Source organism: Stenella coeruleoalba (genome assembly GCF_951394435.1).
Source record: "Stenella coeruleoalba genome assembly, chromosome: 11".
NCBI lineage: Eukaryota > Metazoa > Chordata > Mammalia > Artiodactyla > Delphinidae > Stenella > Stenella coeruleoalba.
The window spans coordinates 11,512,024-11,529,975 of NC_137157.1; the positions used below are offsets into that span (position 1 = coordinate 11,512,024).

Genomic DNA, 17,952 nt, shown 5'->3' on the forward strand with positions numbered 1-17,952 from the left:
GTATGGTTTGAACCCTGGCAACCACCCACTACACTAGTAGTCTGATCTACGCAGGTCACTTTGCACCTCCTGGCCTCAGTTTCCGAAAAACAGCGCGTCGCGACGATATACGCCTGAAACACTCAAACCTTCCCCTAGCAGTGAGAATCGAACAACACGATCGCTTAAAGAAGGCAGGAGCCGCGGGGCACTGTGGGATACAGAGGTGCCGAAGCGGCCCGCAAGGCATTGTGGGACACAGGGGGGCTGTTAGCCACTCTCGGCCTCCAGCTTCGACTGCAGAGCCGCCTCGTTCCAAGAAACTTGAAAACCCTCTCGGAGCGTCGCCGGGTGTCCCATGACGTAACTGTAAATATCCTCCAGTGTCTTGCAGGCTAATCGGAATAGCTCGAAAAGAACAGTGACGAACTTCCGGGTTGCCTTTGCTTTACGACTCGTGCGTTCTGCCGCCGAACCGGAAGGAAGCTGGGGAGCAGTTTACGACAGCGCCGGTTGTGTTTACGGCGCCGGCCGCTGCGCGCGCGTTTTTCCTGTTTTCCCAGGTCTTCGGTCCACAGGCGGTGGTGCGGTCTCCGGCCTGGACAATCTGTCGCCATCCGGCCCGTCTAAGGCCGTTGCAGGTGAGCAGTGTGTTTCGTAGCGTTTCGCGGACCTCCGGAGCCGAGTTGGGCGGCTCCTGGCCTTTGGGGGCCTACCGGAAGACACCTCCGTACACCCCCACCTGCCGCCGCTGTCCCTCCGCTGGGCGGGGCAGGACTCTGCCTTCGGGGTCCCAGGTCCGACCCAGTGCGGGGCAGAGCCTTGTGGCTGAGGTCTCTGGCCCTAGACTCCGTTTAGCGGCCACGGGCTGGGCGAATGTGATCATGTCACTTAACCCAGCTGGGTCTCAGGGTCTTTTTAAAGGGGCCCACGGCTCCCTGAACTGCTATGAGAGAGGTATTGGGGGTTCCAAGCTGAGCGGTGTTCGGCCCTCTCTGAGGAGTTCACGGTCCAAGTGTTTCCTTCCCTTTTCTGTGAAATGGGAGGCCAGGATGGAGTTGATTGATCTCTGATCTGAAACTCTACCCCCCAGGAATTGATGGGGAACGACCTGCAGTGGCTGCCGTAACATAGCCAGTACCGTGGCCTGCCAGCCGGAAGGCCCCTTCTGACTGCCCTGTTGGTGCCTCCTCATCCTGCCCCTGTAGCTAGTACAGCTGTCACTCCGTTTTAACTGAAAGGTTTAGTTTCTCCTGTTGGTTCCATTGTGCTCACTCTTATTTCACCTGCGTTGAAACCAGGTGACTTCCTCCCGCCCCCCCCCCAAAGAAATGCATGTCAAGCCTTGAGCCCGTTTGCCTCCAACTCTGATAAAACAAGTCGATTTTTTTAAGTGTGTTTGGAGATATCTTACTGTGTTGTCAGTAGGGGCTGAAACCCCAGATCTTTTCAGGCCGCTGCCCAGCTTATAATAGGAAGAGTGTTGGACTTAGGGCAGACGACCCTGGAAACCAAATCTGTTTTGAAATGATGGGCAAGTCAACTGCTTGATCTGGCTGAACTGCACATTTTTATCTCTAAAATGGGGGCGGAGTGGGAGGGTTAGTGGTGTCGCATCTGACACGTGTAGGAGCCTGATAAATATTTAATGTGAATTGTTTTGAGACCGCCACCGCTTCCCTCAGTCCGCTTCCTGTAGTGTAACTTAAGTTCAAGCTGCAGGATGGAGCTCCCAGGTCATTCCCTGTTGCTGTCACCCAAGTGTCCCCTCTGTAGGAAGCCTTAATCTCCCTATCGTTGAACAATTAAGAGAGTTTCCTAAATTTAGTACCCTGCGCTCTTTGATTGCTGTCCAGACTCCAGAAATGTTTGTGTAATGAATTTTCCCCTGGGAACTCAGCTTCTGAGCATTTGCAGGGGATTACAGTGGATGATAAATGCGTGAGTTTTTGATAGGACCTGTCAGGCGAACATCTGTCTGGAGCCAGTTTGCCTGGGTTCAAATTTTTCGTCCATTAGTGTTGTGACTTCGGGCAATTTCTTGATTTCTCTGTGCCTCAGTTCTTTTATCTGGAAAGTGGGGCTAATACTGGCCCTACCTTGGGATTGTTGGGAGGAGTTAATGAATTTATGTGTGGTAAGCACTAAGAACATGCCTGGTACTCATAATGTTTATGAACATTGGCTGTATGGCCACTTTTATGAACTAAGGTTTCTGGTGGCTTCCTCAGCCTTCTGGCGGGCCTTTTACCTGACCCTGTGTCTACTTGCTCTGCATAAGGATTTTCATTGACAGAAAATCAGAAGAACAACAAAGGAAAGTTACATTTCAGGATATATTCACAGACCCTTGTTTTCTTCTCAGCACTGTGTGTAAATGTATTTTTGCAAGACTCAGGAGTAATTGTGCAGCGTTTTACAATGGAATCATTTCCAAATACGTTAATAATACATACGGCTTTCACAATGATTCTCTGATAGAAATAAAACAAGGATCTTATGTATTTGACAGATGAAGAGACTGAGGCTTAGGGATTAAATATTGCATGCCTGGTGAAGGTGAGAATGAGAACTACAACATACTTGTTACACTTGAAAAAAAGTTACTACGTTTCATCAAATATGTGAGGTACCACTCATTTTAAGAAGCACAATTATTTCATGTAACACCAAGAAAGAAAAACTGCCAATTACGATATGACACCCCATCAAGCAGAAGGTGCAGACTCATTTCAGAGGTGGTACAGTGAAGAAAAAATCAATGAAATATGATACCTCAATTTTGTTAGCAGTCTTCTGAGTTTTAAGTATTCACAACATTATTTACAAGAAGACATTGAATGGGGAGTAGCTCAACAGTTGAGGGTTCTGTTTTGCATTTTTAATTTTGTCATTCGTGTCTTAGCTTACCTCAAATGCAAGGCTTTTTTTTTAGTTTGAGGCTTTTCTTCATGGAGCTGCTTATATTATTTGTATTTTTAAGGTTTTAGAAGATGGCAAAGTTCATGACACCCGTGATCCAGGACAACCCTTCAGGCTGGGGTCCCTGTGCGGTTCCCGAGCAGTTTCGGGATATGCCCTACCAGCCATTCAGCAAAGGAGATCGGCTAGGAAAGGTACTTTCCTGTCAGCAGGGGTCTGAATCTTTTAACCTGTGGCTGCTCCTCCAAGTTCGTTTCAATTTTACTCTCTCAAAAGCATCAGGGTTATAAGTATCCGTTATATAGTATATATAGTATCCATCTGGATACTTCCAGTGGTCATAGGAGAGATGGGCTCTTAAAAAGCCATCCTGAGCCAGTCCTGACACTTCCGCACACCGTGTCCTCACTTTGGGGGGTTTCTGAGTGAACAGAAACCCACCTGGCTGACCCGTGCTCCATGTCTTCTTCCCTTGTTGCTCTCACTAGGTTGCAGACTGGACGGGGGCCACGTACCAAGATAAGAGGTACACAAGTAAGTGTTCTCCGCCTGACTGCCCGGATCAGGGCCTTGGGGGATTGTTAGTTTTTCTAGTAACCTCCACCTGAAAGCATTCTAGGATGGGAACAAAAGGCTGATAATAATTCATAGTATTTCAGGGATATTCTGGACTGTGGAAACAATCCACATTCTTTTTGGAAATATCCTCAACTTAGACTGTTCGTTAAAGAGGTTCGGCCTATTATAGTGGGTTCCCCCCACACTTTTGGGGAGCCACGGCCCCTTTTACAAATCTGGTGAACATGTTCCCATTTTTCATTTCACTGCAATTTATTGACCCTACGAGGCCAGTCAATGGATCCCAGTTTTAAAACTCCGGGTTTTAAGATCCTGGTACAGTAAATTGGTTTCTTCCCTCTGTGCCAGTTGAGAGAGCTGGAAGTGGCTCCCTGGAATACCGAGTTAAGATTATCTGAGTCTGAGGTCAGCAAGAAAGTCAGTCATAGCCCATTAGCCACGTCTGCCTTGGGCACCTGATGATGACAGTGACGGTACTTAGACCGCATACTTGCCTCTCCTGAGAGTAGATTTTAACTCATATTCTTACAGACTAAGGCAGAGAGTGAAATGCGCTTGACTTAAGTTCCTCAGACTCTGTCTTGACTTAGAAAGTTCTTTGGACCAGAGCTTTTCAAACTTGAATGTGCGTATGAATCAGCTGGGGATCTTATTAAAATGCTGATTCTGATTCCGTGGGTCTGGGGTGAGGCTGTGAGTCTGTACATCTAAGATGATCCCAGCCGATGGGGCAGGTCCTGGGACCACACTTTAAGTAGCAGGCCTTTAGACCACCATGTATTTGTAAAATCTGTAGGCAGTGTTGTTACACGCTGTCACCTTTGCCTCCAGATAAGTACTCCTCTCAGTTTGGAGGTGGGAGTCAGTACGCTTACTTCCATGAGGAGGATGAAACTAGTTTCCAGCTGGTGGATACCGCACGCACACAGAAGACCGCCTACCAGCGGAATCGGATGCGATTTGCACAGGTAGGCCAAGAGCCAGCAATCTGACCGTCTTGGGGCTGTCACCTACTGCTAAAAATGCTACCGTGCAGTGCTGCTGAGAGGAGAGCATGTTATTGTGGGTCTTCTAGTGAATTCCAAGTAGCTATTCAGTGACAGTTGTGCTAAAATAAATGGGTACTAAGTCCAGAGATGCATTTAAATACTTTAGCTTTCTGTTGACCAGTAGCAAGGACATCTGTGCTAAGGATGGATGTTAGCGCTGGATTAACAAGGTGATCTGTCTGTTGCCTCACTTCATTACTATGTCCAGGATTTATTAAGTAGATCGTCCAGTTGGGCTGCATCTTCTTACGTAAAGAGGCAAACGCAACAACTCTAATAAGAGCCAGTAAACCTACTTCAGTAAAAACCCCATGTGGATATAAATCTAATTCCAAGTACAAACATACATCATTTTATTGTGCTTCGCAGATTTTTTTTTTTTTTTTTTTTTTTTAACAAATGGAAGGTTTGTGGCAACCCTGAATCGAGCAAGTCTTTTGGCGCCTTTTTTTCCAACAGCATTTGGCTCACTTCATGGCTCTGTGTCACATTTAAGTAATTCTCACGATATTTCAAACTTTTTCGTTACTATTACATTTGTTATGGTGATCTATGATCCGTGATGGCTAATGTTACTACTCACTGAAGGCTCAGATGGTGGTTAACGTTTGTTAGCAATAAAGTGTTTTTTTAATTAAGGTGTATACATTGGTTTTTTTAGAAATAGTGGTATCGCACACTAATAGTCTGCAGTGTAGTGTAAACTATACGTATAGCATAACTTTTATATGCACTGGTAAAGCAAAAGATTTGTGTGACCCGCTTTGTTGTGATACTTTATTGTGGAGGTCTGGAACCAAACCCAGAATATCTCTGAGGTATGTCTGTGCATACTTGTAACCCCCCGGATGTTGATTCTATAAAAGCAGAGTAAAATGTGCGATTTGGGTTTGCATCCTAAACTAAGTCTAATGGCCTCCCATTAGGCACTGCCAGTTGTAAGCCAGATCTCCAAGATTTTAACATGGATGTTTTTTCCTGCTTCCCAGCGGAACCTCCGCAGAGACAAGGATCGACGGAACATGTTGCAGTTCAACCTGCAGACCTTGCCTAAGAGCGCCAAGCAGAAGGAGAGGTGAGGTGCCCATCCTGCCAGAACAAGATATTCTTCCAGGACCGACTGCACTCTGACGGCAGGAGGCCAGAGCAGAATAGTCGTCTTCCCCACCGTTGCAGGAAAACCAGAAAGTCTTCCCAGGGCCAGTTAAGCCACTGTCTCAGCCCTGGGGTCATTCTCGAAGAGCTGTTAACAGCAGAGAGCATGGGCAGGAAACTTGCAGAGGATGTGACTACTGAAGGGAAGCAAAGGCAGTTAGGAGGCAACTTTGGAGCTTACCTAGGCTTGGGTCTGCTGTGGCACAACTCCGGGGAGCCCCATTCACGCTGGGGCCTGTGAGTCCCTGGAGCTGTGTAGGATAGTAGCCCTGCCCAAGCTGGGGCTGCCAGTGGACAGGTGGATAGATGGAATAAAATATATGCATAATACTGGTCAGTAGCGGGGGCAGTATGCCTCTCTAGCATGTCTAGTGTGCGCCCTGTTGGTCTGTTCTTTTTTTTAAGCCCCTGTTTTCCTTAAAAATCGGCACTGAAAGCACAGTTTTCCTGTCTTTCCAGAGAACGCATACGACTGCAGAAAAAATTCCAGAAACAATTTGGAGTGAGGCAGAAATGGGACCAAAAATCACAGGTAGTATATCCTTATCAGAATTCTGTCCAGGAATTTGATTTTGTTTGTTTGTTTGGTTGGTTTTATAACAGCTTTAGTGAGGTATAGTGCACACACTATGCACGTCACCCATTTAAAGTGTACATTTTGGTGATTTGTAGTGTATTGACAGAGTGCTGCCACCGTTACTACAGTCCATGTCAGAAGGTTTTCATCACTCTGAAGAGAAGCCTGGTACCCTGTGCCAGTCAGCCCCTCTCCTCCCCAGCCCTAGGCTGCCCCTTATCTATTCTCTGTCTCCAGGTTTGCCTGCCCAGACATTTCATATAAACGAATCACAGCGGAATGATCCTTTGTGACGGGCTCCTTTCACCAAGCGTCATGTTTTCAAGGCTAATCCATGATGTAGCGCATGTCAGCACTTCATTCCTTTTTATCGCCACGTTCCGTCAGATGGATAGACCACATTTTGTTTATCCGTTCACCACTGATGGGCACTGGGGCGGTTTTACTCTGGGGCATATTAGGAATGATGCCCCTGTGGGCATTCCTGTACAAGTGTTTGTGTGGGCGTGGTGAGAGTAGAAGACATGTAAGCAAGCGTGAAGGTACAACTGTGGAAGTTACATTTTGCTGGACATGGTGCTTGCTGTAACAGCAAGAATAAATAGCTGATACCCGGAGAGAAATATAAAGGAGCTGTTACAGCTCCTGTATAAAATGTAGGAATATAGAAGAGCTGATGTTCCCAGGGTGGCATCGTTACTGAGGAGTAGAATTCCCATTTGTTTCTGAGCTCTTGTCCCTTCGGTCCTCTTCTAGATTGTAAGCTCCTAGGAGTCAGGGACGCTGCTGGAAAACAGCCAGCACGTAGTAAATGTTCTGGATATATTTATTGAGTAAAAGCCTTCGTACCGTTAACCTGCCTTTTGCGTACGTTTTGCACTGGCTGTCATTTTTCCCCTCCAATGGTTTCCCCCAACAGAAGCCCCGAGACTCCTCGGTGGAAGTCCGCAGTGACTGGGAGGTGAAGGAGGAGATGGACTTTCCTCAGTTAATGAAGATGCGCTACTTGGAAGTGTCAGAGCCCCAGGACATGTAGGTGATGTCTTTTACTACTGTCCACCACACTCATGTGTGCACCAGCTGGTGACGACTGTCGGCCTAAGCCCTAGTATGTCCAAAGGTGTTGCGTAAGATTGACAGACAGGTTTTAAAAAGCAATGCCAGGGGGGAGCAGAAGGGAGCTGACTGACACGAAACCCTCACCTCCTCGGGAACTCCCTGGCGGCCCAGTGGTTAGGACTCCGCACTTTGACTGCCAAGGGCACGGGTTCAATCCCTAGTCGGGGGACTAGAATCCCACAGGCTGTACGGCACGGCCAAAAAGAAGAAAAAACTTCAGCTCTCTTTGAACTTCCTGGCATTGTGAGCAAAAGAAGAATTAAGTGGGCTTCCCTGGTGGCGCAGTGGTTGAGAATCTGCCTGCCAATGCAGGGGACACGGGTTCGAACCCTGGTCTGGGAAGGTCCCACTTGCCGCGGAGCAACTGGGCCCGTGAGCCACAACTACTGAGCCTGCGCATCTGGAGCCTGTGCTCTGCAGCAGGAGAGGCCGCGATAGTGAGAGGCCCGTGCACCGCGATGAAGAGTGGCCCCCGCTCACCGCAACTAGAGAAAGCCCTCGCACAGAAACGAAGACCCAACACGGCCATAAATAAATAAATTTATAAAAAGAAGAATTAAGTTACAGAACTCTTGTTGGCAGAAAGAAATTTGCTGTTAAACTCCAGATTTCTTTCCACTTCCTGAAATCCTGAGCAAAAGGAAAAATTAAGTTCTATAGCTCTGAGGGCAGAAAGAGAAAGATAGCAGTTCTTCAAGAGTCATGAAGCTTTTGCTTACATTTCAAAGAGCTCCTCATCTCAAAGGGCCAGTAGATGGAAATAACTTAGCGGGGACCTGGGGCACCAGACGGAGTCAGTGTGCCTGCCGTGGGCTCTGTAACTGCCGCTCTCCCTGTCTTGGCCTCAGCCTCCCTGTCTTGGCCTCAGCCTCCCTGTCTTTAAAATGGGGAGGCAGAGCAGAATCAGTTGTGTCCTCACTGTTCTGTGGAGCCACATCAGGAGCTGAGGGGGCAGGGCCCGGAGCAGGCACTGAGCCGAGTCAGAGAATGTTTTCATCTCTCATACTCTAGACTTTGGATCCATGGCTTAACAGAAAAGAAGTAGGTGGTCTTCTTCCCCTTCACTTAGCGCGTGTTGCCTGCTCTTCCCTCAGCGAGTGCTGCGGGGCCCTGGAGTACTATGACAAAGCCTTCGACCGCATCACCACGAGGAGCGAGAAGCCGCTGCGGAGCATCAAGCGCATCTTCCACACTGTCACCACCACGGACGACCCCGTCATCCGGAAGGTGGGCGCCCCCTGCCCCGCACCTGCCCGCCCACGGGGAGCGTTGAGGCCTCAGGACAGAGATGCGGGGATGCGTGTGAATCGGTTGGGCCTCGGAAGCCCCTGTAGATAAGACTCTTCTGAATCGACTTAGGATTAGATGAAAATAAGAGCACTTTGCTGGCCAGACCATAAGTGTTGATGTTAGGTGAAGCTGGGCCCGGGTCCCAGCTCTGCCGCGCTTCCTGGCTTCACCTCTCTGAGGCCTTAGCTTTCTTACCTGTAAATCGGGGTAAATGTACTTACCACGGGCCGCTGGGGTGAGGAGGGCAGCATCGGGCAGTGCTCTCCTGGGATACAGCAGGTGCTCAGGGAGCTGCAGTTCCTTGGACCCCAGGACACAAGTTTGCTGGCTGGCTTGCTGCGGCCTTGCTCAGACAAGGGTGTGGGTGTGAACGCGCCTTACAGAGGAGTCCTTCCCCTGCTGTGAATGGCCAGTTCAACCCTGAAGTAGCCTCATCTCTCTTCTGTCCTCTGCAGCTGGCAAAAACTCAGGGGAACGTGTTTGCCACCGATGCCATTCTGGCCACACTGATGAGCTGCACCCGCTCCGTATATTCCTGGGACATCGTCGTCCAGAGAGTCGGGTCCAAGCTCTTCTTTGACAAGAGGGACAACTCTGACTTTGGTAAGAAGCCTGTTTGGGAACGACACAGAGGTGCTGAGTGTCCTTGTTGGTTCAGAGCCATTCCCTGGTCTAGAGAATGGGTAGAAGAGGGTCTGTCTCCTCACAGGCGTCAACAGGTCAACAGCCATGTCAGAATTCCACTCAGCCTCCTCAGCGACAGGGGAAGGGACTGTCACCGCAGTCCCTCTTGGGGCGTCAGCCTTCGGAGGCCTCATGGTGCCCAAATACCGTGCTTCTAGTTTTTACTCATTTGAATAGCACTTTCCTGACTTCTGTCATCTCTCTGTACCACCTTTAGTACATACTTAATGTTTTTCTTTAGATTGATGCCTTTTTTACTTCAGCATATTTACAAAGGAAGAAATACGTACGCATGTATCTTACACCATACGTGTGTGTGTGCACACACACGATGAATGAAAACCACTCAGAAATAGCAGAGTGAAGCCAGACGTGATTATGTTGCTTCTCTTTGTTGAAAAACTAATAAAATCAAACATTCTCTTGAGGAATCCAAAAAGAAGGAAAAGGTATGGCTTTCTTCCACGTGATCGTGACTGAATTTAACGTTAGTGTCTCAAGTTATCCAGAAGCGCACCTGCTCCTCCCCAGTGTGTCCCACACTCAGGGGACCCACGTTAGCAGGTGGCGGTTCTTTGGAGGAAGGGTGTGTGTCTGGATCGCCACTGCTCCCCAGAGGGCCATGCACCTCTTCGGTGACTCTGTTTCGTGAGTGGTTGGCTGTGTCACGCTCTTGCAGACCTCCTGACGGTGAGTGAGACAGCCAACGAGCCCCCGCAAGATGAAGGCAACTCCTTCAACTCACCCCGCAACCTGGCCATGGAAGCGACCTACATCAACCACAACTTCTCCCAGCAGTGCTTGAGAATGGTGAGGCCCTGGGAGCACCTGGGCGCCCATTTCTAGCTTGTCGACTCCAGCTGCTGTCGACTGAGCATCTGCCGGGTCATCAGCCCCGGGGTTGTGGGATTGGTGAGGATAGACGGGGTCCCTGCCTGTCACAGAGGAGATCCGAGCTTGGGCTTTAAGATCAGACAGCCTGACTTTGAACCCTAGATCCACCTGTTTCTAGCTTTGTGGTGTTGGGCATGTTTCTTCTCTGTAAAATTAGAATACCAATAATACTTGTTTCACTTAGCTACATTGTGACCTTTTCTTCAAATATCTGTGTACAAGTGCACTCACTGTTTCCCAGCTGGGGGTACAGCAACCAGCCAAAGAAAGCTGCAACCCTTCAGAAGCTTTGTTACAACAGAGGAGGAAAGACAGTAAACCCTGGGTACACATATGTTGTGACAAGTGGCTGTGTGTGCCATGGAGAAAAACAAAACAGGAGGGACGAGATTGCTATTTAAATGAGACACCTAAAGCGCGTGGGCGACAAACATAAGCGCGGGCTGAACGCGAGCTGTTACATCTGTTGTGGTCCGCGGGCTGCTTGCTTGCGCTCGGAAGGGATAAAGGGATGCACAGCACGTAGTGATCCCAGAGCCCCCTCAGGAGCTAGGGACCTAGTCAGGGCTGTGACAGAGCAGAGGTGCAGGGTCTGGCTGATGGCCTTGGTGACAAGTTGCTGCCGTCTCGTGACACCTCTGTCATCCTTGCAGGGGAAGGAAAGATACAACTTCCCCAACCCAAACCCGTTTGTGGAGGATGACATGGATAAGAATGAGATTGCCTCTGTGGCCTACCGGTATGTCACCTCCCTGGTGCCCGTGCCCTGTGTGGGTGGTGCGTCTGAAATCCAGGGTCTCAGCTGACCGAAGGAGCTCCTCCTTCCTTGCAGTTACCGCAGGTGGAAGCTCGGAGACGACATTGACCTCATCGTCCGCTGTGAGCACGACGGCGTCATGACTGGCGCCAACGGGGAGGTGTCGTTCATCAACATCAAGACCCTCAACGAGTGGGACTCCAGGGTGAGTACCATCCTATGTCTGTCTGCTCCTCGCCTCACTTAGAGAGCTACCGAGATTTTGTCTTCTGAGTTTTTCCCCTACTTACTGAGAAAGAGATCGTGTGTTTGAGGTAATTACCTTCTTCCAGTGCTTTCTGTCCCTCTGTTCCAGTCCCACTTCCTGTTGATTTCTGCTCTTTGCAAGCGTGATTTTGATCTTTCCTTATGAGCCGGGCTGGCAGGTTTCCTGTACGCCGTGCAGCTCTTCTTTTTGACCTGTTCTTTCGCTTACTGCAGCCCCTACCTGGTCTTCAACCTTCGGACGCCCTTTTTCCAACTCCTTCACTTCCTGAAGTCAGAGATTCTCAGATAAGCCCAGATTTCGCTCTTCAGGGGGCATCTTGAAAGAATCACGTGTCCTTCGCTTTTCCTCCTCTTTCTGTTCTCTCTCAGGCTGGTGCACTATGATTATTGGGTTGTCATCCTTTCTGAAAGTACCTGGGCTACGTGCCTGAACTTGAAATGGGTGGCAGAGCTCCTCGGTGCTGCTGTGTAGAATAAAGGATTCTTGGTACAAGGACAGGAAGGCCGGGCCTGTGTTCAACGAGGGTCCAGTGAGATGGAGTTTGGGGGCCGTTGTGCTCTGCTTTCATTAGCGCCAAGGGATTAGCATTCCAGGCTGCTGAGTCTCACCCCCAGATGCTCCTCAGCCTCCATCACCTGCTGAGAGCACACCGGAAGGTTTGCTGTGAACTTAGCTCTGGGCCAGTGGCCTTTTCATAGACTTTCCACCATGCCCTCCCTGTAGCATATGGTGTTGTTGTATTTGTATGGCTGTTCCCTCTGTGTTAGTACCTTAATCTAGTCTTACACGTTTCTCAACTTCCTTCACGTGTTTCCTTTGCTGGTTCCCCTCCTTTTTGACCCCCAGTGGAGCCTTCTCTTAGGGTCAGTCCCCTTTGCAAGTCATTTTGCCATAATCACTTCTTTATATAGCATGTATTCATCTTCTTTGGCTCCATAACAAAGTAACGGAAACTTGGAGGCTTAAAATGACATCCATTAGCTCATAGTTTGGTAGGTCAGAAGTCTAGCATCGTGTGGCTTGGTTCTCTGCTCAGAATATCCAAGAACTAAAGTTAAGGTTTCAGCAGAACTGAGTTCTCAGCTAGAGTTTCTGGAAGAAAATCCACTTCCAAGCTCATTTTAGTTGGCAGAATTCAGTTCCTTGCAGTTGTCAGATTGAGGTCCCCCGTTCTCTTGCCAGATGTCAGCTGGGGCCGCTCAGCTCCTAGAGGCCACCCACATTTCTTTCCATGTGGTCCCCTCCACCTTCAGACCAGCAACATAAGATTCTTTTCGTGCTTGAAATCTCTGGCTTCCTCTGTGTCCGACCTCTACACCCAGATTTAAGAGACTCGCATGGTTAGGTGAGGCCCACCCAGATGGTCTTCCTGTCTTAAGGGACCTTAACTCCATCTGCAGAATCCCTTTTGACATGAGATAGCGTGATCGCGGGTATTTTATCATACTCACACGTTCTATCCAGACTCCATGGTAGCAGATTCTGCAAGAGCAGGGTCACCGGGGGTCATCTTAGAATTCTGCCTACCCCGAGCCTCATCCTTGAACTCTAAAAATGATTCCCAAAATCTATTCTGACTCCCATTCCATTGTTGGTTTTTTTCTTTTTTCTAAAATACCTTGTCCTTCCAACGTCCTTGTTTGTCGCTCCCTCTGGCTTGGCCGTCCGTCAGCTTTGTCTCTCCTGCTCTCTTCGGCTCAGAGCCTCAAACGTCTCCTCCTTTGCACTCCTGAATTCTGCTGTCAGGTGCAGTCTGTCTTCTTGCTCAGCTCTGGGTCTCACTGACATCATCCCCCTAGTTTAGGGCCCTCCTCTCCATGATGCCTATTGTTAGCTGACCTCCCTGACTCACTCCTCCCTCCCTTCAGTATCTCTGCCAGTTAATTGTCCGAAACACTGCTTCCTTCAGGAAGCACAGATTTGAGGAAAGGCCCTTAAAATGCCACAGCAAACTCACAAGGCTGCTGCAGGATAGTTTTAATTTTTGAAGAAAGCCCAGAGACATCTGTCAGAATACTGCCCCTAAGTGGTTTGGACCTAACTACTTAATAAAAGGAACTCTTTGGTATTTCTTCTGGCCTAGGGTTGCCAGGAACCAAGAAAGTTTAGGAGTCTCTGCCGTGTGCCCTTCAGCCGTCACTTCACTCTGAGGCCAGGTTCCCACATCTGCAGAAGAGGTGGTTGGAGAAGGTGGTGTCCGGGGTCTCTCTGCTTTTTGTCTGTCTCTGTGTGTGAGCACAGCACCAGACCCTGACCTCGCTCTCTGCGGGCCTCCACGCCCACCGGGGCTAAACCGGCCTGTCTCTCCCCGCATCCCTCTCAGATCACTCCACCTCCAGCTTCTGCCAATATCCTCCATGGGGGAGCTGCGAGGCTCCCATGCAAAACCCTTTCTCTCCGCGCAGCATGTGATAAACACGTGCCCTCACCACTTGTGTGGCGCTTGTTGTTTTAACTTGTGTGCGTGCGTGTCCTGGTCTGGATGAGCTCTTGTGAAGGGAGGAGTTGCGCTCTGTGGAGCACCTGCTGCACAAGGGAGGGACCGAGGCCCTGTCTCTTAAAAGATAAGCCTGACCTCTGCTTTACCTGTGGGCTCGCCCCTCCCCAGTCAGGCCCACTAAGGAGTTGCTTCTCTGCCAGAAGTGGCAGCAGGCCGTGGGCAGTGGGAGCCCACCTTGGCCCCTGTAACCGGGGCTCCCCTCCTGCAGCACTGTAATGGCGTTGACTGGCGTCAGAAGCTGGATTCTCAGCGAGGGGCCGTCATTGCCACCGAGCTGAAGAACAACAGCTACAAGTTGGCCCGCTGGACCTGCTGTGCTTTGCTGGCCGGATCCGAGTACCTCAAGCTTGGGTGAGATTCCTGTCTGGGAGCTCATCTTTGGGAGGGGGGTTCTGCAGGTTGGGAGACGAGGGCTGGCCTTTTCTCCTTTTTCTTGGGACAAGCATCAGGCCAGGTGTCAACATTTAACTGATACTCGACCCCAGGCGTCGCTGTGTCTCTGTGCCCGCCTGCCCGCCCCCATAATACTCCTCTTCCCCTCAATAGTTACGTGTCCCGGTACCACGTGAAAGACTCCTCACGCCACGTCATCCTGGGCACCCAGCAGTTCAAGCCCAATGAGTTTGCCAGCCAGATCAACCTGAGCGTGGAGAACGCCTGGGGCATCCTGCGCTGCGTCATCGACATCTGCATGAAGCTGGAGGAGGGCAAGTACCTCATCCTCAAGGACCCCAACAAGCAGGTCATCCGCGTCTATAGCCTGCCCGACGGCACCTTCAGCTCAGATGAGGACGACGAGGAGGAGGAGGAGGAAGAGGAGGAAGAAGAAGGTTTGTAGCAAGCCTCCCTCTGAAGTCTGGCATGAGCATGTGCCGGCTGGGGCCCAAGCTCTGTACGCACAGTCAACCTCGATGGAAACCTCTGGGAATTCCCTGAGATGTCACTTGGAGTAGCAGTCAGTCTGGCTCCAGAAGCTGCTTCCAGAGCCTTTAGATCACAAGACAGGGTCAGGGAGGAGAGTGGTCTTTTAGAGGCTAGGGCAAGGAAGAAGCATCTAGAGGAAGGCGCCGGAAGCCCCTGATGTTAGCCAGTGGTCTGAGGGAGGAAAGATGCTCCAGGTGGGCTACATGGGCTTTAAGCTCTCTCACCTGCTTCACCAGGAGGTGACTGAAGGAAATGTGAGCATCTGAAAGGGTTCACTTGTGAGTGAAGGTGATGAAAATCATAAGCAATTCACCAGTTTGATGTGGCTTTTGTATCTTTCAGAGGAAGAAACCTAAACCAGACAGTGATGTGGGGCTGGACTCTGTGATTCTGCCGAGCCTAGGAGCGCCTTGGATACCTGGTGGAATGTTTGTCTGATTGTTGCTCTCTGCAGCTTGACAGCTGGAGTAAAGTATAAGTCTGTCTAGTCTCTTACCTTCATCGCGTGCCTATGTTATGATTGACAGCCCTTCTCCGAGTAGCCCTTGGGAGAGGGAGGGTGAGATACAGCAGAGTCTCTCCGGAGTTCATAATCTGGGTTCCATCCTTTGTTCTTGAGCATTAGTAGTTTTACATTCCTGTTAGGAGGTGAATGCCCTGAATTTTTTTGTTCTTGAAACCCCTTGAAATTATCCTTTCCTGGGGAGTGTTGTCCATTGTGAGGTCCCCGTAGGAAGTCCATTTCCACAAGCACGAGTGTCTGCTGGCTGCGTGCCAGGCCCAGCTGCTGCCTTCAGAGAGACACATCACTGGTGAAACATGAAGCAGGGCAGCCTTTGAAGGTTGAGGTGGGATGGCTGCAGGTGCGGGAGGCTGTGGCGATCGTAACGGTTCGTAAATTGTTTTCAAGCTTGCCTTGTGCTGGTGACGGGATCTCAAGCTGGCACCCTCAAAGAACTGTGTCATGAACAAATCAGAGCAGAGCTACAGATGTTTAGTACTTGTAAACTTTTTATAAGCGGACAGTGTTCTGTCCGATGTACAGAACACTATGAAGTAATATACCGTGCCACATGTTATACTGCATGTTCTATAAATATTTCATCAGACCCTGACACAGAACTGTAATGCTGGTGGAAGTCATACCATTATACAGATGAGAAAGAGAAAACTGGCTCAGCTTTTGGGTAACAGTCCTAAAGTTAACAATTTCAATCAAAATAATTGAGCCTCAGAAAGCAAGCAAAACCTTGCTGGACTGTGTTATCGAGTTACTAGGAAAATAGAGCATAAGATGTGCTTCTTGGGGACCTTTCATTGTAGGTGGAGCGTTACAAAATTCACTTTAAAGTAGTGTGACAAGTGTCATGGGGTTTCAAGTTCGGGCTGGTACTCCCCGAGCTACCTCCTGCAGACCCATGATGCAACCCAGCAGGATTGGCTGGAGCAAGTGGGCAGGTGGAAGTTAATTTCAGTCTCATTCTCTCAAAACATCTTATATCAGCCTCCACATGCCTCATGTCTTTCATCTATCCCCTACTTCCATCTGGTCTTACTTGGGGCCACCAAGTTGACTGCTGTAAATAGTCCTGACTCTAAACTTTCAATCGCATCCTGTGGCCTACAATCCAGGCTCAGCCTAGTCTGAAGGCCCTGCCGTATTTTATCAGTCCTAATTTCCCAATACAAAATACAACCAGCAGCTGTTTTAAGTACTTAATTAATTGCCCACACCCATTCTCATAATCTTCACAACTATTAAGTAGACCTCCCTAACTTTCATTTTTGGTCTGTCTGGTTTCAGTGTTTATTCAACAGATTATTAAGGGCCTCCTGTATGTCAGATGCTGGTGGAAGCTGTGAGGTCACTATAGTGAATAAGATCATTTCTGCTCTAATGGAGCTTTTCTCTGATGCTGATATAGGCTAGGAAAAAAATAGATAAATGGCATTCCTTAGGGGGTACTTAGGTCTGAGAGCTCAAGGAAGACTTTTCTAGAGAAGTCCCAGTGATGACTTTGAATGAGAAGAAGCTCCAGCCATGCAAAGCTGGAAGATCACAGGGTTTTTCCACACTAGGCACGGCTGCCTTCCCACCAGAACCCTCAGCCCCATCTCACAGGACTACTTTAACACCCGCTTGAGGTTTCCTGTACTTGCGCTGTGTTCTACCCACGTAAATCTCATGCAGGATCCACATCCCACCTCTGGAAAGCCAGCCCTGGTCATGCAGTTCACTTGAATGGCAGTTCAGGGTCATCCTGTCATCCTCCATGTTGCCTCCACTTTGGCCACCGTTGCTGGGCATGGGCAGTGGATTTGTGTTTCAGTGTCTTTACACTGAACTGTCGTAGGCCACTTTGTTTACATTACCGATGATGAAATAAAAATTCACATTTTAAGGCAAGACAAGAAAAATTTCAACATAAAACCTTTTCTCTGTTTTTCAACCTCCTGCTCCCCTCTAGTGTGATTGTGCACCCACATTATGCATTGACCACATCTCCCCTACGGCAGAAATGCCTGCTCAACCGTAAGATCAAGTTTTCTTCTGGTGCCAGCAACTCCTTGGAAGAAAACATTCATTTCTCAATCCTGTAAGGGGTCACAGTGACCCTCCACTCGCCCTGTGCTCGCAGACATCTTTGGTGAACTTTATGTACAATGCCAATATGCTGTTTCCCTTAAAGGCAGTGATGGGGGCAGAACAGACTGGTCAGGTGACCTGGGGAGAGAACTGCCTGCACCTGATGAAAGTTCTTAGCTTAAATACTTACTTATGACCGTATTCATGTTGCTAGCTATATTACACATATTCTGCCTGTTTTGTAAGAGTATTGTTTCTTGCACTACCAAATGTGTGACAGAGCCTCCAATAAAAATAATGATGACTAGGTGACTTGAAACAATTACAAACGTACAATTCTATAAGATCAATGATTGTAATAGTCTAACTCTAGATATGGGAAGAAACAACAGGCGGGAACCATTTCCTGAACCATAACAGACTAGTAAGACAGGTGGTCCGGAGGCTTTTGGCTACTGTTAACAGGGCCTGGTCCACAGCAGCACATGGAGTGCCCTATCAGTAAATTTTGCCTGGCCTGGGAATGAGCATTCCTAGCACCAGGTGACAAATCAGTCACAGAATGCCTCCCAAACCTTGGTCGAAATTAAGACTGAAAGGGAAGCAATTGTCAAATAAAGAATGTAACCTACCGCCCAGTCCTACAAGAATCAAGTCATCAGCCACTG

At 49.0% G+C, this 17,952-nt stretch overlaps 1 protein-coding gene across 1 annotated transcript; it reads left to right on the forward strand.

Moving 5' to 3' along the window:
- Positions 1-496: 496 nt before the first annotated feature.
- EIF3D (eukaryotic translation initiation factor 3 subunit D) lies at positions 497-17,359 on the forward strand. The gene is made up of 15 exons (XM_079937552.1): positions 497-620; positions 2,963-3,095; positions 3,390-3,435; positions 4,312-4,448; positions 5,519-5,604; positions 6,144-6,216; positions 7,181-7,293; positions 8,475-8,607; positions 9,126-9,273; positions 10,034-10,164; positions 10,902-10,987; positions 11,081-11,210; positions 13,982-14,124; positions 14,320-14,603; positions 15,040-17,359. Exons 2-15 carry the CDS (start codon positions 2,973-2,975, stop codon positions 15,051-15,053), a joined length of 1,647 nt encoding a protein of 548 aa, XP_079793678.1. The 5' UTR covers positions 497-620; positions 2,963-2,972; the 3' UTR covers positions 15,054-17,359.
- The last annotated feature ends 593 nt before the right edge of the window (positions 17,360-17,952 follow it).